The sequence below is a fragment of the Sceloporus occidentalis genome, unplaced genomic scaffold (assembly GCF_023333645.1).
Source record: "Sceloporus occidentalis isolate IW3139 unplaced genomic scaffold, rSceOcc1.0.p SCAF_11, whole genome shotgun sequence".
In the NCBI taxonomy this organism is placed as follows: Eukaryota; Metazoa; Chordata; class Lepidosauria; order Squamata; family Phrynosomatidae; genus Sceloporus; species Sceloporus occidentalis.
In genome coordinates this window covers 11,855,089-11,879,265 of record NW_028316991.1, presented here as the reverse complement: position 1 = coordinate 11,879,265, position 24,177 = coordinate 11,855,089, and the positions used below count along the sequence as shown (strand labels likewise).

Sequence of the window (24,177 nt, the reverse complement as noted above, 5' to 3'; positions counted from 1 at the left end):
TATAAAATGGGTATCTGTACAAGTATAGTACAAGTATAATTAGTTTCCAGTGTTGGTCAATTAGTCTTTTCGTTGAGTTGATTTTTTTGAAGAATTACTATTTTCGTGTGTGGTTAAAATCCTTTAGGTAGCATGTCAAGTAAAGCTCTTTCCACACCCCCCCAAAAAAAATCTATTTACATTTTTTTTAAAATCCTCTATGAACTAGAGGATTAGAGGTTAAGATGTAATGTAAGGAGGCTTCAATTCACTGCGAGTATAGCAACCTTTGAGATTATACTCGAATGGAATATATATAGACTTCTATTAACTTTAAGTTCATTAACTTTTATTATTGAACTAAAATGTTCACAGTACTTTTGTGTATATTCTAAACAATTGAGGCAAGGTAAAATTCACTTGCCCCCTCTTCTTGACAAGGCTTAGATAAATAAAACAAATATATTTGCTCCATGGACTGATTTCCTGGTTCTGGAATTATATCCACTTTGCTACAGAGATCCAGTTTTTGGCAATGGATTATTATTGTTTCTTTTTCACGTCCATATTTTTACAATGCAGAAAAATGATTCATATTGGGCCAATTAAGGTACTGTACCAATGCCAAAGAGTGGAAAATGAAAAGAACAGACAATTAAATTTGGACATAGCCAATGCTTTCATTTGAAGCTCTGCCCTATCAGTTTTTGCAGCAGAGGTATTTTTTTTTAAGATTCGCTGTTCCTCTGAATTTTACGGAAACATTTTATTAGCCTCCACTATATAAATTAGAAATAATCTGTTTATTTCTCCAGACTGCTCTTTAATTTCATGCTGTGATCAACTTATCAATTTACTATTATTTCTAGCTGAAGTTTATACAGTATGACGGTATATGGAAGGTATGCCCTGTAAATAATATATATTTAGATAAAAAATAACAATCTGCAGTTTGTATGAGCACGTATATTCTGCTTGTCAAATGAGAAATGCTAAATTACCTTGGAAATAACAAATATAGTAAAATGTTCCCTAGCAGTAGTATGCTTTTCCAGAGATCCAAATAAGTATTGTACTAACATATGTTATTAAGTTTATATTTTTGCCACACATGAAAATCTATTATATATTGTTATACTTACTGAATACAATGTCAGATATTTGGGGTTATTTATAAACAGCAATTCTTGAGCAAAGCTTCAAAAACTTGCTTTATCACCATAGCAACCATAGCTGATCAGAACATTCATTTGGTTGCTATGGTGATAAGGCCAGAGTTAAGAACATCATGCACAAAGTCCTGAAGTTGTGGAGAATAGTGACTCGAATAGTGTACTTTGATGGAGTGGCGGGCTGAGCAATATGGGTGGCCATATAGTGTGACTGAATCCCCTATTTTTACACCTCAGGTTGGTACTTTTAGAGAATTTGCTGGTTCTGCTCTGAGCTCTTGTTTTGTTGTGTGTACAGCAGCACCCCAGAATCTGAATATGTATGTGTTTAAGGGTGTGCTTCCCTTTCTGTATTGTTTGTGCATATTTGAAGGTTCTGACCATATCATAGGATTAAACACTCTCCCTACCACACAGGTGCCTCATTAATGGTGAGAAGGCTTTTAATTCCACGAGAGTCTCAGTGGCCTAAAATACAGTGTAGTCCCACTCATTCAGCTCCTTGGTAAACCCCAACTAATCTAATTTGGCTACATCAAAAGTCTTTTGTTCTTCTTCTAAATAGTTGTACAGACATAGTTTCAAGGGGGGTTTGGGGATACCACATTTACTAGTAGGCAACCAATATTGACAGCCAGTGTGGGTGACCTTGCAGAATACTTTTGCAGCCACAAGTACTTTGCAGCTCATTTTATTGCAGAAGGTGGAAAGGTTGGATACTCCAAAAATGCTGGTGACCAGTAGCCATTTACTGTATATGTGAGATTCTACCTTTTACCCAGTATTGCCTGTGATGGGTGCGTACTAGAATGTCTATTATAAGACTGCACCTACATATACAAGGGAATTAAAAGGAGTAAGAAAGATTGGCCATTTGTATGACAAAGTGGTCTCCATACACTTCAAACAAGATCTATATTCTTGATATACTTCTCCCACCTGGGCCATTAATGGGGACTACGCAAATGGGTTTGGCTAAAAGCCACCTGCTACAATACCTTATTATATAATAAAATATAAACTTAGATTAGCTCAAAAAGGTTCAGGCAGGTTCAATACAGAGAAACACAAAGCGAGTGATGTGGCTCAAGAAACAGGTAGGGACACATTGGTGAATTAAAAAAATAAATATGTTGATATTTAGTGCAAAATACCATGCCAAACTTGTGTGCAAAACAGCCTCAATAAAAAAGTAGCTAAATAGGTGCTGGGATGCATCCATTTAGAGCATGTCTCTTGGCTAGAGGACACAGAAGAATACATCTGTTGGTTGGGGTCCTTGTCATAGCAGGTAAGGACATAATAGACCTGAACAAAGTTATATTGTGTGCCTACTTCCATGATTAGCGGGTTATTTAGAGGAAGACATCAAAACAAATGTTATATTCAAAAAGATGCCAAAAATGACATTACACAACACGTCAATTCCTAAGACCAACTATTATGAGAAATGGTATTAATTATACAGAGAGAGTTAATCTTTTCTGTGAACGTGTGATACCACAGCCACACCATGTACACACAGCATAATGTGATCTCGCTGTCTTTATTCTCTTAATACACTTCAAATAAAAGAATGTTCACTTGCTCAATCTGCTTTTGGAAAAGGTGTTATATTTTGCTTCTACTTTCCCATAGTCTACTCATATAACAAAGCGTTTTGTGAAAAAGAAAAATAATGTTGCTAGGGGCTCCACAATCAATTCAGTTTTCTCAGACATATCCAATTTCTAGTCATCATTCACAGGCAGGAGTTCTCGAGTCCTCCTTTCTCTTTTCGTTTTCTTACAAGAAAGGTTCTAGTTTTCTTTTCCCACTGTCTACTTACTTTCCTTAATTATACCTTCTAAATATGTCTGACGAGGCTTTATTTTGCTGCATCGACCAATACCATAGAAGTTTCAGGCCAACGGTCTAATTAACCAGTGAAAACATAAAGCTACATGATTCAGCAAGCGCTACAGTGATGTAAACAAGCACAGAGAGGTCTGTGGGCAAGAAGTGCTTCTGAAACATCACATAATGACAGTGATCACAAGTGATTGTAATGTACCAATATTTTTAAAAAATACACACGGCTTATTCCTCTTTTTCTGTTCCGTGAACTGCTCCCGTAAAACAGCCCAACCGTCTGCTACTGTGATGTAGTTAAACTGGAAGAAAAGGCATTTTGAGCAGGTTCATGGCAAATGGACAACCTGGATCATTTTAAGGATAACCCAGTAAGGACTGTACCTGAAGAATATTACATTTATGAAGTTTTCATAGCACTATTACTATAAGAGGACAGTGCAAAACAATCATAACATTAAAATCATTAAATTAAAACAATAACATTAACACATATTAAGACATACTGGTACAGAAGGTGTAGGGCGTCATGCTCTTCTGAGCTGACATTTAGTGCCTTCTTCTGCAACCCGGTTAGATATTCACACGTGTTCCACACAGTGCATCAGACCTTAAGGTGCACAGGACACCAAAGCTTATTCAACACTACTCAACAGCCCAAATTAAGCAACACTTGGACTTTACACTACAGTAAGATGACATTTTAGGGTTAATACACCTGGTGACATTTTATCCAGACTGAATAAGTGTACAACATCTAATAGATTTATAAGTGATTCTACAAAGGAGTATCATTATAAAGAGAGAAAGCTGAGCTGGTTGCAGCATTCAAGTGTCGCTGGATCTGTGGCTTTTCTGCCATAAGGCCTACAAAAACAGGTGTTGGTGCCTCCCTGCTTTCTGATGTAGTAGGAAAACTAGAGGAAAGTAAAGAAACTACACAAAGGGAACAAAATCAGGCACACAGAGGGGCAATTTTCACCACTCACAGGCTTTTTAATAGATAGAATGCAAACTAACCTCGTAAATATTTACAGACGATTAATAGCGCTCAACAGATAACTGTGTCCCAAAAAGCACGGGATTGCACGTAATATAACAGAATAATATCCGGAGAACACATTTATTTATGATACTGCAAGTCATTTATTAAGCAAAATGATATCTAATATCCTAGAAAAATATGGAATGGAATGTACTATGTATATAATTCTATACAAATAGTAACACAAATAAAGAACACAATTCATATACTGGTAAAAGAACAATCCACCAGCACAGTAAGAGTGGATGCGGAGACCCAGGATATCTCCCCACATTTCGGTTAATAACCTTTATCAAGAGTAGCGTAGCCTTTAGCTATCTCCTGTGGAGTGATGATCATACATTGGACTTGAGTTTCATTTCTATAACATTAATCTGTTGATAACAGAATAAAAATAGCCTTCACATAAAATGCTACACTTAAAGATTTCAGCTGCCCTTTGGTGGTGTGTGGAAGGATAAAGCTTGATGTATTCCAGTTTTTATAACTTGTAGTTAGATTTTGAGGTCACATTTATAAAGTTCAGCTCTGGTGCAAACTTCTATATGTGGACCAGTGACATTTTATTAGTCTCCATGAAATGGTTCCCAGAACTGATCTTTACAAATGCAGCCCAGTTCTGCCAAGTTATATAGCAGAGCAGACCAAAAAAAATGGTCACAAAACCCCAAAAATGGAAGTCAGCTGGTAACGTTACACTCAGGAACCCGTTTATCTATTTCCATACTGTCCTCCCATGCTAAGGCAATTAGCGCAACCTTAATAGAACCTCAATTCTGGAAGAAGGTTCTGTAGTGAGTCCCACTGGATATTACCCTATTGCCAGGCCAAAAACTGTGTTTTCTATTGTCTCGCATGCCCTCCTGAGAGGAACAGGGCCATAAATGATAAATTCACTTTTTTTATTAGATGCAAGTTCAATAGTTATTCATCTTTAAAGCCTTTTTAAAATGTATTTAATTCCTTTATTTATAGTAGGTCCTTTATAGAGTGTGCTATAATTGTAAAGTTCCAATGTCTTGGTCATTTTATGCGCAAACATCACATTTCATTCAGTTTGGAGAGCCAATTTATGCAGATCCAATATAATCTGACGGAAAGGTTAATGCTTCATCCGTAAATGCAGTGTGTCACATTACTACATAATGATTATACCCGTTTTAACAGCAGTTGATGACTTAGACTACATTCTATTGTACAGAACTATTATTAACAAGGGTCCTACATTTTACGTCTAGTTATTAAGCATGTCCATTGTATTGCCTAAGGTAAGAATAATTTGCATTGACAGCCTAGTCCTCTTTTAAATTTTAAGGCACATATTATACTATATTTTTTCTTGCATTTTTGCTTTTGGAATTATACAATGAGACCTCTGTCTCAAAGCATACTTAAGTATGCTTCCTGCACATGTGCTCTAGCGCTCCCGCTGACATATGTTGGACACCAATGTGAGAAGCCGCCACCAATTGTTTAAGCTAAACATCGGTATTCAGCCCACAAGGAAACTGACTCTGCCATTCCCATTCCGTAGATTCCGTTGATGGAAAACAATCGGTTGAAAAAAATCATAACTATTAAAGGAAAATAGTAGCAGAAAAACGTTCACTGCTCTCATCCCCCGGTTGAAATCACAAGCTGGATTATATCATTAGTGCAGCGAGGTCAGTTATCATATTAGGTAGGCAACTTTGTAAAGTAGGGAGTCTAGAAATATATGATAAAATAGCAAGAGAGTAAAAACCTAGCAATGAGCCGAGTATCTGTTGATAACTGAATTCAAACGAAACATTGAACAGGACCTATCTACCCTGTAGTCCTATTATTGTTAACATATATTCAGAAGCATCGATCATGTCAGAATATCCCTTGTAATGAACGATACAGAACTATTATAAAACAACCACGGAAACCTCAGGTCCTGTCATATTCCATGTCCAGGCACTTCGCAACAATCTTAATGAGTTAGGTCATAAAAACTGAAAGCAACTCGCGCCTGATATTTAAGAATATCATAGTTGGTTGATATAGTACCCTGTGTGTGCAGATACCAAATATCCCATGTCTGCCTGCACCTCGATGACCCATTCTTATTGCTCTGGCTCTGTTTAATCCCTTTTTCATGTTTCCTATCATGTTGGAGATCACATTGTCAGCAAACAGAACATCTTCATGTTATTAATCCACTATTAAAACCTAACCATACTTCTGACATCATTACTCCGAAGATGCAATGTACCTGGTCCCTCGAGGATAAAATGGCACACAGGACAGGACATCTGACATCCTTTGAAGATACACTGCTTGGGTGCTCTTCATGTTCCACTGACGTTATGATGGGGTTTGGCCTGGTTTTCGGATATTTATGGGAGGACCGGCCCTAAAAATAGTTATTTTTTTGGTATTAATGAAAGATACCTTGGTAATCCTTACTATCCGCGGAATATAGGTATTTGTCTAACAATAACATTTTTATTATAATTAACAGCTAGAAACAGAAGGAAGGTAGGCTACCTGGAGCTCTCCCTCTCCTGGGGAGGAGCTTCAAAGGGGGGCAGATTTAGCCACGCACGGGGCCCGGCTTATCCACTCAAGGGATTGGCTAGCCACCGAAAGGGGCAGGACTAGCTCCAGACATGTGGACTGGGTTAGCCCCAGATGGCATTACATTGGTTGGGAGTAAAATTGGGCGGGGAGAAGGGGAGTGGCCAATCCCAGGTATGGCTATTAGGCAAGCTAAATTACTAATGTTTTTTTCTAGTCATCTTTGTATGAAGCAATATTATTCACAGGGAAAGAAGACCTCACTGGAACCAAGTAAAGCCACCTCACTTATATAACACCAGGTTTTCCAGTATAAAAACTAGTGGGTTAAGGAAGTTTTACTTTACTTAGAGTGTGGTAGATAAGTGGAACAGCCTCCCAGAAGTGAGAGGGGCTAATACAGTGACGGACTTTTAACATACATGGAATAGGCATAAAGTTATCCTGAATCTAAGGTGAGATAAAGTAATTAATGTTTTTGTCTTTACATCAGTTGAAACAGGCAGATTAGATGGTTGAATGGCTGAATCTTCTCAGTTTATCCTTAATTGAGATCAAATAAATAAATGTTTTAGCATTATTAAAGATTAATATTTCAGCACCTGGAAGTAAATAAGGGTGATATGTAGGTAATCCAATGTTCTTTTCTTAAATTTCCCTTGTATATTTTTCTTTTGTTTGTATATGTTGGCGCAATAAAAAGTATCGACTTCCACTACTGCCTGCAGTTGAAGTGTGAAAACTGTTCTGCGTAGAGTTCAACGATTTGTGAATATAACTTTATGGAATTCTAGCAGTCACATATGGTGATATATTTTATATATGCGCATTTGGCCTAGAACAGCTAAAATATAAAAGAGACTTATTTTAATATATGGCCAGATTTGTAAAAAAAAATAAACAGTGCGTCCTTATTTTACCCATAAATGAAATAAAAAAAATCAATTCCTGCTTAAAATTGTAATAGTTAACAATATAATGATAAGCTATTGCAAGATACTTAAAGTATTTCTCAGCTTCCATTTCACTGAATAACGTAACTTTCTACAGTTAGAGAAAAGGTCTGGAAAAATAGAAGTAACCACATTTCATCCATGAGAATATGAGATTTTAGCTTGGTTATTTCATGCTCAATTTCCTTGCCAAGGGAAAGATGATAATTTAAATTTTTTTTTACCATGCAAGACTATTAAATCTGGGCATGCCGTTTGAGTAGTGTGCCACAAAAATATATGTTTCAATGTATCATTACATCATCATATTCCATAAAAGCTGCAAAAATATCATTATGGGAACTTTGACAAATGCCACTGTAGAACTTTCCACTGAGCTTTCTATTCATGTGGTACAACATTTCCAGGTGCTAGATCATATATTTTATTGAGATGTGCTTGCTATATTTCTTTTTAATCAAGAGGAATATTTGGTATTATTTTAAAGGACCTACATCAAACAGTGACCTTACACAAATGGAATGTTGTAAAGTAAAAAAAAGTTGCAGGATCATTTGAAACTACCCAGTGCTGTGATTTTAAAAAGTAAAATTCTTAAGGTGGGTGTTTTTGACCAAATATACACATATAAGAGAAGATCAGATTGTAAGCTCTACAGGTTAGGACCACCTTTCCAATAACATGCACAACTAATGTATCTCGTAATATGTTTTTTTAATATTTTAAATACACCTGTTGGCGCTAGGTAAAAATAAACATACATATGTACCAAGAACTGTTAAAACACAACAAATGGCCAAGCCTATTTAAAGGTGCTATTCCACACACTGTGCGTGGAGCAACACTACCAAAATGCACACAATACTGTTTATGGTTTATTTCTGAGAGTCTATTAAGGCAAAGTTAAAGCAAAGTTAAAACAGCTTTCTTATAGTGGTGGCAATGGCTATATGGGGTTATCCAGCCATGCTGTGTAATTCCATGGTCCCAGTAACTCATAAAGTGTACACAAGGACTTTAGAGCCATAGCACCAACTGAAGTCCTTGGTGGCTTTCTTTTGGCTTTTGAGTCAATTCTTTTACCAAAGAAATTAGTGTCTTTGGCTTAAGCTTACTGTTACTACTAAGTTACTTACTATCCAGATGTAACTAATACGTTTCTGGTATGGCAGGCTCTTGGAAGCTATAAGCGAGGTTTCTCATGGGTTGGATCAACTCCCAGCTGTTACTTTTTTACTGTTTATTATAATGCTTTACTGCATGGAGGTGGTTTTGCTTGGCACACTCACTGCCTTTCCTTTGGGCTCTCCAGATACGGGAACTATTGAGTAACGGCAGATTGGTGAAGATTTAAAAAAAGCCGTATTCTCTATGGATAAACCTATGATGTACAAGTGAAAACACATACAGCTTTATAGGGGTCGACTAACTCAAGTTGCACTACAAAAAAGTGCAAGGTCCTTAAAGACAATGCCATGCTGGTAGGGAAGTTGGCATATTCTAGCAACAGGTGAAAGATCTCGAGACTGCTTAACTCTCAAGTTGGTAACGGGAAGCCATATGGAAGTGATTTATGCTTTACTTATATTTAACTATGTTTCCTCTGTGTAAGCATTAGCGTGATTTGAGCAGGACAAGTTATGTTACATGTCATATAGGTAATAAACACCTTGGCCTTTTAGCTCCACAATGCCTTTGTGTGTTATATTTTGTTCAAACCAAAGAGAGTGTTTTGCCCTTTTCCCCTAAACTTGACAGTGTCCTGGTCAATTCCACTCAATGTGATTGTAAACTCACATGGAATGTATGAAGAACATAGCAACTTTTTCTATTCATACAAATTCAGGATGACAGTTGAGTTGAAAAAGGGCTTCAACAAAATCAACCCTGTGTCTCAGGAGATGACATGACCTAGAACCGGTCAAGATCTCAATAATTTAAATTGAACAATTCAGTGCTAACTTGACTGCTGACTCAACTGCCGTGTCTACAATTCCACATCCAAGGTAATTTGACAGCTCTTGGGTGCAACGTGACTTTTACTTTCTAGATAAGATCCTGCTTAAGATGAGTTTATTGACTTCTGTCACGTTAAGTTAGCCAAGTTTCCTTTGCGACTTGCAACTCTGGCTTTATCAAAAAGATCTTTGTTTCTAACAGATTCGTTCTAACTAAAGAGTGACCTGAGCCTTTGTGATGAAATCTTTAAACAGTGAACCATTAGTATGTTTAGGGCCCTCTGCTACAGTGATTTAACTACTAATCAGTTATAAGCAAGAAGTTGCTGGCAAGGGGCTGTAGGGTAAATCCCTCTAGGCTGCCCGGATGTAAAGATTTTAGGCCACTAGCAGAAGTGTGTTTTACTTGCGGTTCCACATATAGGTACCCAAGTGTCTAGGGTAACAAAGGCCTTTAGCAGCATTGATACCTTGACCATATCCTTTCTGTACTCCTTTTATAGTATTTCTATGTAATCTGTTTTGGCAAGTATATTTCAGACAGGACTGGATTTTGCTGAACTTGACATTGTTAGCCAAATGTTTAGGGGGATTATATTATTTGGCCTGAAGTTTGAGCTTGCCCTTTGACCTGAATGGTGACAACAATTTACTAGCGGCAATCGTTGACAATGTCAGCTCCGCAAATCATAAGGGAAATATTCAGTTTTAGCAAAGGTTCTTAATATCAGCCAGTAAAGAAAAAAAAATGTGATTGTGAGTACAGCTATCATGGGGATTCTAATCATTCACGAGGATCCAATGGTGTAATAAACATAATAATGAAAAGGGTAGGAGGAAACACATTGCTAGGTGTCTGCGTACGTTGCTGCAATTAGCTCAGCACTCCACTGATTACAATTGTTCTCTACCAAAAAACAATTGTTCTATGAGCAAAAATCCCAGTGATTTATAGTAACGTAAAAAAAAATTGATAACTACACAATCAGTTTGTCACAGGAGAAGAAAACACAACACCATTCTTTATGACACAAAACATGATGAACTGATTTGTAACACTTGTTTTAAAAACAATACTTTAAACAGCAGGCTCCAAAAATACAAAACTGCACAAAATCCTTGCTGATTCTCATTCCCTACATAAGTGCAGAAAAAAAAGGTAGAATAAAGTAAACATAAACAAATGAATGTCAATGTGTGCAGTAGGTCAACAATACAGAAACACTTGAATCATAACAATACTTGATAACTTTTCAGCTCCGACTACCAGGAGACTGTCCTTGCGGGACGCAGCAGGCGGTATTATTGACACTGATGGGCAGTCCCCCTGACACTGCGGGACACACACCCATTTAAGGGGGAAATAGGAGGGGAGTGGGGCATGTCAGGACCCCGCTCCCATGAACTGTAGGATTTGGGTATCAACCTGGAGAATCTGTGCTTCTCCCAGAGTATGATCATCACATAGCAGGCAATGGCATATGGCTATCCCAAATCTATGGTGACATCAAGATTTGAGTCTTTACAGCAGAAGAAAAAACCAAGCAGACTAGATGGGCAGAATTCCATCCAGCATTACAGGTTGTAATGCAACAAAATAAGAAAATGCCAAGGGGGCTGAACACTTTTGCAAGTCACTGTAGTGTATATAAAAAAACGTAGGTATACCACAGCCAGCATCAAGCCCCTGCAATTTCGCCTCCAGTGACACCTATAAAAAATGCCTTCCATTTGTCATTATGCACAATCTGGCCCTATATGCATGTGTGCATCATGGCGCTTCCCCATAGTGCATACTAAATGTTGAGAGATATTGCTTATTAGGGGGGAGGGGGGGGTCTAAAGCATTGCGCACTTTATATCAGACAAAACCATATTTTTTCCCACGTGGCGAACTCTCCTTCTATCACAATTTAACCCATAATGACAAAGCCCGTACATGTACAGGCACAAAATGGATTGTTTTCAATAGGTTTAGGGACCGCCCATTGTCCTTAAAGGGTTAAACATTTCTGCTTAATGCATTTTCCAGAATTGATTTTACTGACATATGAAACTATATGGTAACTCTAGAAAATCAGATTTGGTTCTCTCAGTTTTAAATCCTAACAACACTGAATAGTGAAATGTATAAACGCATTCTACACAAGTTACTGGCATAAAATGAAGACTGACATTTTTCTCTCTCTCTCTCTCTTTTTTTTTTTTTTAAGTTCTTTATATTTTAAAATGTTTAAAGGAACATAGTCTAATAAACCATAGCAGCCCCACCAACAGAGAATGCATATTAAACAACATACCTGATGATAAAACTTCAGTGGTAGACCAAACACCCCCCACACACATCTTTGTCTGCGTTTGGAGGAGCTTTCTGTCCATGTATGAGGTCTCATTAGACCACCTGGGACTCTTGTGTGAGAGACGGCTGGCAGCACGTATGTGCGCCAAACACATCTACTGGGTGGCGGTGAAAGAGAGAAAATACATAGAGGGGATTCTCACGCACAAAACAATCATTTATTTTATTAAAAATCTTATTTAAAGGTGCTATGATGGTGATGCGACCCTTTAGATCAGTGCCATAACTTCTAAACATGAATAACGCCATTTTAATTATACAGTAAAATCTAATTTAATCTTCAAATTATTTCATAAAGTAATAATTTTTTAGGCTTCCTCAAAGAAATACAAATCCCTTAAAAAACTGGAGCTTACATTTGACAGAGCAAAACAATCGCCATCTTATCCACTAAACGATGTCTAACCTCGTGAAGTATTTAAGTTTAAGCTGCACTTATTAGCTAAGAAAAATGTTACTGTATTAATAATATTTCAATGCAAAACAAAGGTAAACAAAATTCATAAATGAAGCACTTAATATTTTCAGAAATACATGCAACACTTCATGAGTGACTAGAACACCGCTGAAACGAATGGTTCTGAATGATCCAGGGATAGACACTACCCAAGGGACAATTCGGAACTATTAGCATCAAGACGACAAGCTGCTGCCTGTCACATCAAGTGTCCCAATTCTCACGACTGCTGACGGGTGCACATGCGCAACGCCCATGCACATGGTAAGTGTAACAGAGCGGTAAAGACATCGTTCAAATGTTGAAGTGAGAAAATTAGACTTCTGTCTCATTTAACTTCTCCCTGGCGGCATCTACTGAAACCAGGAGGCAACAATATGTTAACTTCTTGCACATGCTCAGTAGCACTCTCATTAAAGTCACTTAAGCAGCAGCCAATCACAGATATACTTTAGTGTACTTAGGTATGCGCCTTCTTTCCATTAGAGGCAGCTGGGGCGGGAGCAGTTAATTGCAAAAGGCATCTTTGAAATTGCTTATTTATTATTGCTTATATAAATATTTAAGCATCTTACTATTCTTAGGTTTACCTAATAACCAGCAGCTTGATGTATTAGTCTATTACACGTAGCACACTGGTAGAAGTCCAGTATTGAGCGTGTAGGAGGAGATGTCACATTTTTCTTATGATTGCTCATTGATATTGGCTGACTGCATGTCACATTGTCTGAATCATCTCAGGGCAAATGTAAACCGCAATATTTCCATTACTAGGTAAAACACGCGAAAAAAGCAATTTAATAATGTAATTCACGTGAATTAAATAATTTGACAGCTACCTGAAAATGTCAGTTTCAATTTGGTAGAAACACAATGCTCTTATAACTCCATGGAGCAGGCATGTGTAGTATTTTCATTTATTTTGCTGTGTAGCGCTGCTTATCTCATAGCACTAAGCACTGTATATGATGAAATAATATTAAAGGGCATTCTGTTGGTCATGCATGGAGGGACATAAAGTCAAGATCCATTTGTAGCACTTGACCTGCACCTTGACTGGACAGTGTAGCCCTCATTGTTCCATTTTCCACCACTGACCAAATGCAGTGTGCGCTTCGATACCGGTCCTCTTCACAGCCGGTGGCTGCAGTTATATGCAGGATTCCAATTTGAGAGCCGTGGCTGCACGCCTGCACTGACATCCGAGGATATTGTTTCATTTAAAAACACACTTGGAAAATTATCGGCTGTGTTCACCCCAGTATGGGATATCAGAAATATTGCACTGAATGAAAAAAGCCACAGGGCTGCATCAAAGATACTCAGTGGAAGAATTAATGAGGGTTAAAATCACACACATTGTGTAAATTGCCATACTGGGGATCGATGTTCTAATGGAAGTCCACGTCTGATGGGATAAAGGGTGTATAAAAATGTTCTGATATGTTTTCAGTGCGTTGGTCTTGCTGATCTAGAAAACGTCATGTCACAACCAGAGAAATATCTCCAGCCATAGTATACAGAAAAGAACAGACATACATCAGTGAAGTCATCGTGATGTAATTTCCAAGGCAGAAGGAGACCTGACAATGAGTCTCCAGAAACTGTGAATATTTTATTAATGAATAAATGAAAAGTTATTATGTGTTACATTCTTTTTATTGAATATAAAAGTACTTGGACTCCCATTGTAGTCCCCTAATTGTTACTGGATCAACTAGTCTTTGTGATTATTTATGATAATTATAAGAAATAAGCACTTAAACAGAAAATCATTAGCTCTAACCAGGTTTTGGGGTTGTACTGGGAGTATAGCAAATAGCTTGAACGAATGTTGCTCCCACTAGATTTTCGAAATCCTATTTTACCATTTAATTGTTTTTAATGAGGTATGACGACTTTTCAAGTGTAGCAATCTTATTAATTCTTGAAATGGCTCTTTCCTTGCCAAACCAATTTCAACAGCCACTCATGTTAAATCATTTTCATCCAGCTTTACCAATAAGCTAGGTACAGTCAAGGGGTATTTGTCAGTCTGGGCAGCATGATAACAGTAATGCATTACAAAATATCTGGATTTATTGAGTGACAATTCTAATTGTATGGACCAGGGGAACATAACTTCCTGCAAACTCAATATATGTAAGTGTAATCCAAGAAAAAACAATCCCAAACTTGAATGGGTATGACATTATTACCTATCTACCAATCAATATAGCTAAAATACAAGAAGGACTGAAATGGATCGCTGGAATACTTAATTCAATGAGATGGCATTCAAGAAAAATCACTTTTTGTAGTCTTCAAAGTCCCCAAGACCACTGGCCACTCTTTCCTGACACATTTGGCTCCAAATGATAATTGTTATAATATTGTGAATAATTGCTATTGTAATGAATGATGTAGAAGGAAAAAAAAGAACAAAAAAGGAAAACTACGATAAGATGACAGGTGGTTGCAATGGAGTACGAAATGAGTAGGTATAAAACAACAAAGTTCAACAATAAATGAGAACCTAGCTGGTTTTATGCTGGACTTTGTAATGATGTCGCAAATGAGTATGGTGGTAAGGAGTTAGGTGTCAACTTACTTTATCTTGATAAGCCAACCTAAGTGAACTTCTGCTGCAAGAATGGTTGTTTGATGAATACCATGAAAATCAGAGAACTTTAAAGACCTTTCTCTATATTAACTGTGCAATATACAGGGCCAATCATCTAATGTTACAGGGAACACTCACTAGAATTGGCCCTTCACGATGCATAGTGAAATCTGTGAGTGGAAACTCCAATGCTCCTGCAGGGTCGCCCACAAGCTACTGCTTTGCTGACGGGGCCCTGAAACTCCCAATGTAGAATAAGACTGAGTTCTTACACTATACCACAGTTAGGTCTTCAACATGAATGGATCTGGCTCTTGACTATCACTTTAGTAGTGTTCCCACTGACTTCGAACTTTTTCCTGGGACTCTCTCCACACATTTTCTCATCAAATGGATCACTGGAACTCCCAAAAACAGCTGGCTCATCTCTGTTCAAATCTGCATGATTTCATTGTAAAGAAAACACTAAATCTTAAAATAACTATAAATTCTTGTTTTTATTGAACCTTGAAAGAGGATGTGACAAAATCATACTGTACTGAACAGCCAAGCATCACGAACCGAAAAAACAACGCATTTCAGATGAAGTAATAAATACTTTAAATGAAAGGATATAACAAAAAACAAAAGTACCTGTCCTCTTTAAAGATCAATGTTTGCAAGAGAAGAGACTAAAACCGATACTTCTTCTAATTTCTAAAGGAATAATAGTATTATTGAAGACTTCTATAACGGAGCTTCTGTAATTAATCCCTCACTGTTCTAAAAAGGTTTGCGACATGCTACACATGGCCAATGTCCCATAGGCATTAAAAACAGGCCTCCCTGCATGGTATGATTGGTCTGGCCACTAATTCAATGGCAAACTTACGGGTATACAGGTATAATTGAATGAGGCATTTTCCTCTTTACACATGGGTTTGGCACCAAGGGCAATTATGAATGTTTAAAGAATTCATATTCAAAAGTACATTAATTGGACACCGACATTGGTATATGTATAAACACAAAAATAAACACAAAATAAGAGCACTGGTGGAGTATCAAACAGGGATGAAATGGCAAGGCACGTGTATCCAAGAAAAAATAACATACTCTTGCACATGTATGAGACCAAGCACTGCTGCTAGTAACGTACAAGAAACATATTATTTATATATACAATAAATACATGTAAAGAAGCAGCCCACACCTCTGTATACGAGTCCACATGTATACTGAACATACCGTATTTGCTCGATTATAAATGCTCTGAAAAATACCCCTCGTCTTATAATCGAGGTCGTCTTCTAATCAGACCTCAAAATGTCCGCTGGGGCCATGCTGCTTACCGGGCTTTGGTCGCGAGCAGCAGGAGAACAGGAAGCTAGAAGAGTGTCACATAACTCTGCCTCCCCCCTCCTTCCTCTGGGGGCGGGGCCAGAGAAGTTGCTCGCACAGCCGGGCCCCTGCAGAAGTCTTCCAGTGAGAGATCTGCAGTTCAGGTAAGGGGGTGGGGGAGGGTTTCTGAGTATGTGTGATTAATGGAATGAATGAGTATTTAAATGTTTGTGAATGAGTGTGTGTTAGTATGGATGTTTAAGGGGGGTGGTGGTGGTAGCATGGCATAGGGAGGCTGAACTCAGACTCCTATCATCCCCAGGTTCCAGCATGTACTGGCTGCCTTGGCTTGATAGGAGTGTGATTGCTGTTAGCAGTTATATATATATATATATATATATATATATATATATACCTCCAGAAATGCCTTTTAACCCCCTATATGCCACTCTGCCCCATGAGATGCCTTTTAACCCCCTATATGCATAGGGGATTAAAAGGCATCTCATGGGGCAGAGTGGCATATAGGAGGGTATAAGACATTTCTGGAGGCAGAGTGGCATATAGAGGGTTAAAAGGCACATCATGGGGCAGAGTGGCAAATAGGGGGTATAAGGCATTTCTGGGGGCAGAGTGGCAACCCTGGGGGCAGATGTGCATAACTGGGGGGGCAGGTTGGCAAATAAAAGGAAATAAAAAAATATATATATTTTTCTCAATCATAGCTTTTATTAAATATGAAAATATTGTTTACATGAATTAATATTTACTAGTAAAACTTTTTTCCTATAGGGTATTCTTATATTTAGGCTTTTTGTTTTTTTCCTAAATTAATATTCAGATTTTGGGGGGTCGTCTTATAATCAGGGTCGTCTTATAATCGAGCAAATACGGTATTACACAAAAACATACTCTATCGATGAACATGAGTCAGATACCGAAAACAGGTAGCCATGAAAAACCTCAACACTTCGCAGCATTATGTCTGTAATATATGTGTGTGACATTTACAACATACATGTTCATATAAAGGTGCGCTGCCTGTATTTTTTTTTACCTGCTTCACAAGGAACATGTCGTCAAACACCAGCCTGGAGCGTTTCTGTGCTTAATATAAAGGGCTTCACATCTGCCTTCGCGGTAACTGTGCTTTTAATGTCTTGTAAATAAAATTGCATTATTATATCACTTTTTTTTGTTTTGTGCACCATCTGCTCATCAGTTTAAACTATACAGCAGAAGTATTATTAGAATTAACAGCAGCAGGGGAGGCCAGTCTTGCTAGGGGGAAATGGTTTTGCCATCAGAATACATTATGGTCCATTCAATAAGATGCTTTATTATTATAGCCCAAGAGTATCCCATTGATTCCTGGATGCACTAGGTAGGGACCCTGGCAGACCATTTTATACACTCTACAATCTGCTAGTGTTTTTTATATTTTAATATCATTTAAGGCCATATGGCGATGAGGTATATAGGTCCAGCAATTTTTAAATTCTTATTATCTCTCAATATAACAATGAGATTTTGCCATTTCATAGCACTAGGGATGCACATGTACAAAGAGGCATAAAGAGGCTTTATGAGCCTACTAACCCTTAAAAAGTATCACACATTTCTAAAGTCTGTACGATGCAATATAACACACGGGTAGGTATGCATTCTATACTTCTGTTTGATAATTCTAACATTTTCTTTTTTTCACAGTAATATAGAAAAGGGTCAATTTAATAGCGGCACCTATGGTAACAATAGGAAAGTAACAACAAAAACAGAAAATTCAAAGACACAGGTCTCAAATAGGTTTTGATAGCCCAGCTGCTGACTTTCTCTCGATTGTGCACCTGTTGTGTCATACCACTATCCTAATCAAGTAGCGGACCTATAGCTGGATAATGACAATCTGTACAGTTAAGGTACACAATCGTTATATGAGTTTTATTGATTCATCAGAATCCTTTCTATACATTTGCCCCCCCCCCAACTCCTTGCCTTGCAGGGGATGAGTTCCATTGAGCGTGTTGTCTCACATAAGTCTGCATTCACCTCCAACCAGAATAAGTTGCATGACATTTCCATGGGATCTAAGAGGACACTTACCCCACCCCAACACACAATGATTCCAATGGCAACATTTTCCTGCCAAAATAGGAGCAAATCATAGAGCGGACGAGACAGTACAAGGCAAGTACTGCATATTATTTTACTTAATTACAGTGATCACTTTAATATGCATTTATCATTGGTGAGTCTGTTTGGAGCAAAAGACTGCCCCTTTAAGCAACTTGGGCTCAGTTAATAGATCTTAAAGCACATGGGAACATCATTATTCATCCTCCCCATCCTTACATCACAACAAATCCAAATGAGATATTATTTAGATATTGTAACTGTAGAGATGGTTTGTTACTCTGCAAACATCTCTTGGTTTCTGTACAGCTCTTGAAGTCACTGGGTGTGCCTGGATTGTAATAATGAATAAATGTATGATCTACCAAAAGTATGTTTTCTGTCAAAGAGCTTATTGAATGCATGCAGGTCCCTGAGATGTCATCTGTTTCGGGTTTTCTACAGAAATGGGACAGTATTACAATTGTATTCAATCTCTTGTTTATTTATTCAAGGAAATGATGATCGACAAGCTATATCAATGACCTGGTCATTAAACTGAATTTGACAGGTTACACACGTGTTCAAATGCCCCCATTATTTTAAGTTTGATGAAGTTGGAAGATTCTTGTTATAGTGTCAATGCCCTATTCAAGAGTTATTGTGTCTCCTGGCAGTGGTGGTGATAGTGGCAGCAACAATTTTGGCACAGTAAAACATAACCACTAGAAAAAGGGTAAAAATGTAATATTTCCTGCATATTCCTTCTGGGAACATGAGATCACAATGGAAGTATCCATCATAACTGTGGTGATGACAAAAATTTCCTCCCCCCGGATCTGTACTAAACAGCTGCCTTCATATAAAGTCATGTCACGTGTTAGCTGATGGTTAAGCACGGTGAACAGCATTCTTATTAGACTTATTACAAACAATAAAAAGCTGTGCAAACTGGCTTCCTTCACTAACAAAATCCACTGCGTTATACTGGAAAGCTACACAGGCACAGAATCAAATGGCTATAGAGCCATTTGGTCAGTCTGTTTGTGCCATATTTCTACATGCAATTGTTCCTCACAATTCGATTCATGGCCTTATCTTTTCATATCTAGTATGAGATTAGTGCACGTTGAGAGATAATAGTACAGGAAGAGTCCTGTTCTTGTGAGCTTACAGTCTTTTATAACTTAATAATAATTTATATTACAATTAAGACTCTGATTTTCTAGTTTTAGACAATGACCTCTTGTTCTACCAAGTCCCCTCCATTGACAACGTGCTTTATATTTCTATTACATTTTCTATGTATTTTCTTTATAAATATGTAAACAGTGTATTTGAGTTTAATCTTTGAATGTATTGCAAGAGTCATCCCTTCAATATACAGTAAATGACCTGATTCAGTTATGCATCTACCCTTTGAAGAACATTAATGCTATCTTCAGAAAACAAAACAGTGTACAAAGTGCATCCTAAAGGGCGCATGACTTAGAGGGCTGAGCATCTAAAATAAAGAAGATGCAATAAAGGAGTAGTCTGTAGTAATATCCTTTCAAGTAATCAGTGATGCTTGACTTCTTTGTTCCGGTATGAAGCAGAAAGATGATTCAAGATATAAAACTTCAATAAAGATCATTATATGTAGTTTGAGGGACACAGTGCTTTGAGCTGTGATTGCTTGAATGAATAAAAGTGAGCGAAGGCCGCCTCGTTCCCTTACATCACATATCCAGTTAAGGGAAGCCGAAAGCAAGGGGTTGAAATCCAACCAGTTCACTTCACATGTGACAACCTTGCCCCCCTGGGTGTTTTAAATTGGTATAACATACTTTCCCTTAGGAATTGTTAGAGGAAGTTGAACATTTGTCCATGTTTTAGTTGAATGGCACAAAGAACAGACGTGGTGCTCACTTGCTTAGGTGCCATGACATTTAACCCCTTTCTCTTGTATATTTAACCCTTTGGTTGATTTAGAGAAATGATTGTACAAATGCAAGTGGATTTCAGGGTAAAAAATGAAAAATGTAAGCCTTACTCTTAACCCATTTTAGTGTGGACAACTATTCCTATGCTATTCAAACACCCTTGGTGATACAATAGAAACTAAGGCAGGATTCAACAGGCTCTCACAGGGCTACTCCATGGTTAAACACTATGGATGTTTACTTTATGAGCAGCTCCGTTTTACCAATGCATAGTAGCATGCATGGAGTGAATGCCTGTTGAAAACTTTCCAAAACTGGACCCCAAAAACATTCTACATAGAAAACAGCAACATTCAACATTTTATTAATATAGTAATACATACATATCTTTACATACAAGCATAGAGACTTTTATTTGTGCTATAATTAAAGTATTTTTATCTCAAGGAAAGTTTGCTGTAGGAAGAGAAGCCTCTTCAGACAGGTTTCCAAGGGGGTCTGTATTTTCTGTCTAGGTATGTGTACGTATTAAGATAAGACACATTAGCATCGTTTGTTCATCCAAGGATACAGCATTGCTGCTCATCACATGTGTTACTGGCTGCACTCATTGTTCTCATTTAGATCACTGGCATGTAGATACAGACTCCATATATTAATATGATGTTATATCCCGCTCAGCGGAAAAGATGGTGAATCAGACCTTAGGCAGAGCCCATCATAAATACATCCTTATATTTAAAAAAATTCTTAAAAGCACCCTGAATAGCATATTGCAAATTAAAAGGCTTACAAAAGGGCTGCAGCTGGCACTTTCGAGGGAGGCAATTTCACAAACGTTACATTAACCTGTGAGCTTTTATGCAATCAGCTGCGAACTCCCTGAACAGACTCATAAAAAGCACCACAATTCTCTTTTAATAACAGGGCACGACTTTAGCGGAATCATGAATCCCAATGTAATGATAGATTTTATGTCCTGTCATAACTGTTTGCCGTTTGCTTGATGCTGATTCCAAGAAGAGCTTGAATTTCATGCACCCGCAGGTCTCGGTAATTGACACATGATGACAAGAATACAGAACATTTCAGGTGCATTTGTACTTGCTAAAGAAATCCAGGAAGCATTAATCTAAACACAGAAACGTGGTGTTCTTTGTAAAGTGTTTACAGCTTTTGCAAAGTGTCTACATAAGTGCGTACAGTATTGGTCTGAAGAAAGAGGCTTTGAAGCAGAATAATGAAAAACATACACCAAGAACAAAAATGAGGAAAAAGTGTTCTCCCGATACGCACATTTGGTTTCAATACAATTGGTTAATGGCCTGTCTATCGTTTGTTGGTACAAACTTTGTGGATAGTGGATAGATGATGATGACCAGTTTTTAAAACTTTGAGGTGGTTTTAAAAAGTTCCAGCAAACCTCCAGGATTCCTAAGATACAGGTTATCTTAAAGGCGCAGTACCTACTACAATCTTGTGAGTGTGGCACAACTAGTGGGGGCTGTTTTAAACGTTATTGCACCATTTGTGGTTTTTATTCTTTTTACAGAGTACTTTTAAAGCTGTATCCCCAAAATGTGTTCTGTTTTTCCATATTTTTTAATTTTGGTCTGGACATGACTTGGGTTCAAACGGTTAGGGTTTTAATTTTCACAGTTCAGTTGCCCCCAGTGCCCCGTTGAAATAACAGAAAGTGCTTTATGGACAACTTGGGACACATTAGAGCTAGAAAGATCAGGTAGCAGAAGTCATGAGAATCTAGAGGCTACATTTTATGTGCAGAGCAGCTACCAGAGAGCTTGATGTTTCATACAGTAGAAAGTGACAGCAGTAAGAACCATTAGGCCCATCCAGCCTGCCCAACCTCTGAGTACTAATGATTACCTGATCAGATAAGCTTGTATGCTGCATTTAGAATAGATTGAATCCAACAGAATCAAGTGATAGTAATGGAGAAAAAGGGTTATAAGTAATCAAAACTATGACAATGTTAGATCCTGCTATTAATCAATACCATCCATTTTCCACTGGAAATTTTCAATTTTAAACAGTGAGATCACCAATCGTTAATCAATCTGTACAATAGAACACTGTCCGAATATTCCAAGTTACATAGAGTTCCCAAATGAGGACCAGAACATATTTTATTGACTCAAGTGTTTGTTTTCACATAATTATGGATTATTATTTTTTAAAAACTATTTCCATACCAATACAATGATATGTATGAATAAAACATCACGTGGTTACAATCAGATTCCTTTTATAAAGGCAGTATTATTGTGGTTATCTTATATATTTTGTAATGAATCCCATACCTGTTCAGGGTACTTGCTTCCTATGATCTCTGCTACGGTGTTGAATGAATCTGCATCTGGATGATTGATTGCTCCCATTTTTAGAAGAATAACAATCTTTTCACCACGTGATGCCATTCGAGCCAACATTTCTGCATCTTCTATTGTAATGCAGGCTGTGGGAATCTTGGGTACGTCTTTTTGGTAATCCTGCCAACCTGTGTGAGGGCTGAAAAATTGATGTTTTTTAGCTGTTTAAAGAATAACACGTAAAAAGGCTAACTTCGTGGGACATAAATGAAATGAGCATATTTGCATTTAACTCCAGACTAAGTTCTCTTGGAGTGGAACTTGACTCCACTCTCTTCTTTGCCCCTCATATACAGTCACTTATTAAATCCTGCTACCTTCACCTGTGAAATATCATTCAAATCTGTCATTTTCTCACACAAGACACTAAAATACCAATCCCTTTTGATATCCCATCTAGATTATTGCAACTGCCTACTAACTGATCCCTCCCTGTCCTGTCTTTTACCACTCCAGCCCACCCTGAAAACCTCTCATCCCGAACGCTTCACTGTGTTCCCCTCATATATCTGCTCTTATGTCCAAATACAGTGTCTTCTTTGCTCTTCCCATGTCTTGCATCACTCTTCTACCTTTATCATCTCTACCTACTCTAATATCCAGGATTTTAACGTGCTATATCTATTCTCTAGAACTCCATACCCCATTGTGTCATGCCTTTTAATGCCCACTACAATTCCACCTATTCAGAGAAGTAAAGATCATTCCCACCTAATACCCTCAACCTGCATCCTGAAGATACCATCCATCCTCCCCATGTACGAGAATACCAAACCAGTGACTTTTCCAAATCATCCCCACCAAAACAGTCTCATTCCTCCTTAACCTTATAATGGATCGTATCTGCCGCTTGTTGTAACAGCGCTACATAATCAACTGGCACTTTTTAAATAAAATGAGATATAAAAGTGGTTTATATATATTGAATACATATTGAAACATAATGCACAGGGACAGGTTTGCCTAACAAATAGATGGTTCTTATGTGGGGCGATGTTAATGCTACCCTGCCTGTATTCTCAATAAACACCAAATTCCAGAATAAAAAGTACAGTTTTTAGGACTGTCCCAGAGCATTCGTGTTACCATTTTTGCTTTGGAAAATACCTCAAATACATAGCAGTAACAATATATCGCACATTCATTCATTAAAAGCAGCCAATGGCGTGGTAGTCTTTGGATATTTAGCTTGTGGGGCTGAAGATGCAAATAATTCTCAAATATCCCCACATCCAAAAAAACACAAAGTCTACCTTCTCTCTCTTATATCCCTGGGAGATTTCCTTGTGAGATCACTTTACAAGCAACAGAATTTTGATGATAATTTAATATTTGGGGTGTATATATATATATATATATATATATATATATATATATATATATATTTCCTGCTCTCCAGGTGAAGCATTACAACGTGTTTCATGCAAATCTAGAAGTGTATATAACTTTTACAAACAATATTAAGTAGGTTTCTGGGCATGATGAGCAATGGAATTAGACAATGTAAATG

At 37.5% G+C, this 24,177-nt stretch overlaps 1 protein-coding gene across 1 annotated transcript in view; it reads right to left on the bottom strand.

Moving 5' to 3' along the window:
• The window catches only part of LOC149305577 (carboxypeptidase Q-like), a 125,170-nt gene that overhangs the window by 67,684 nt on the left and 33,309 nt on the right, over positions 1–24,177 (bottom strand). The window contains exon 3 of the mRNA XM_089477578.1: positions 22,599–22,806. Within this exon, the coding sequence (XP_089333704.1) occupies positions 22,599–22,806 (208 nt within the window). The remainder of the gene's footprint in view (positions 1–22,598; positions 22,807–24,177) is intronic.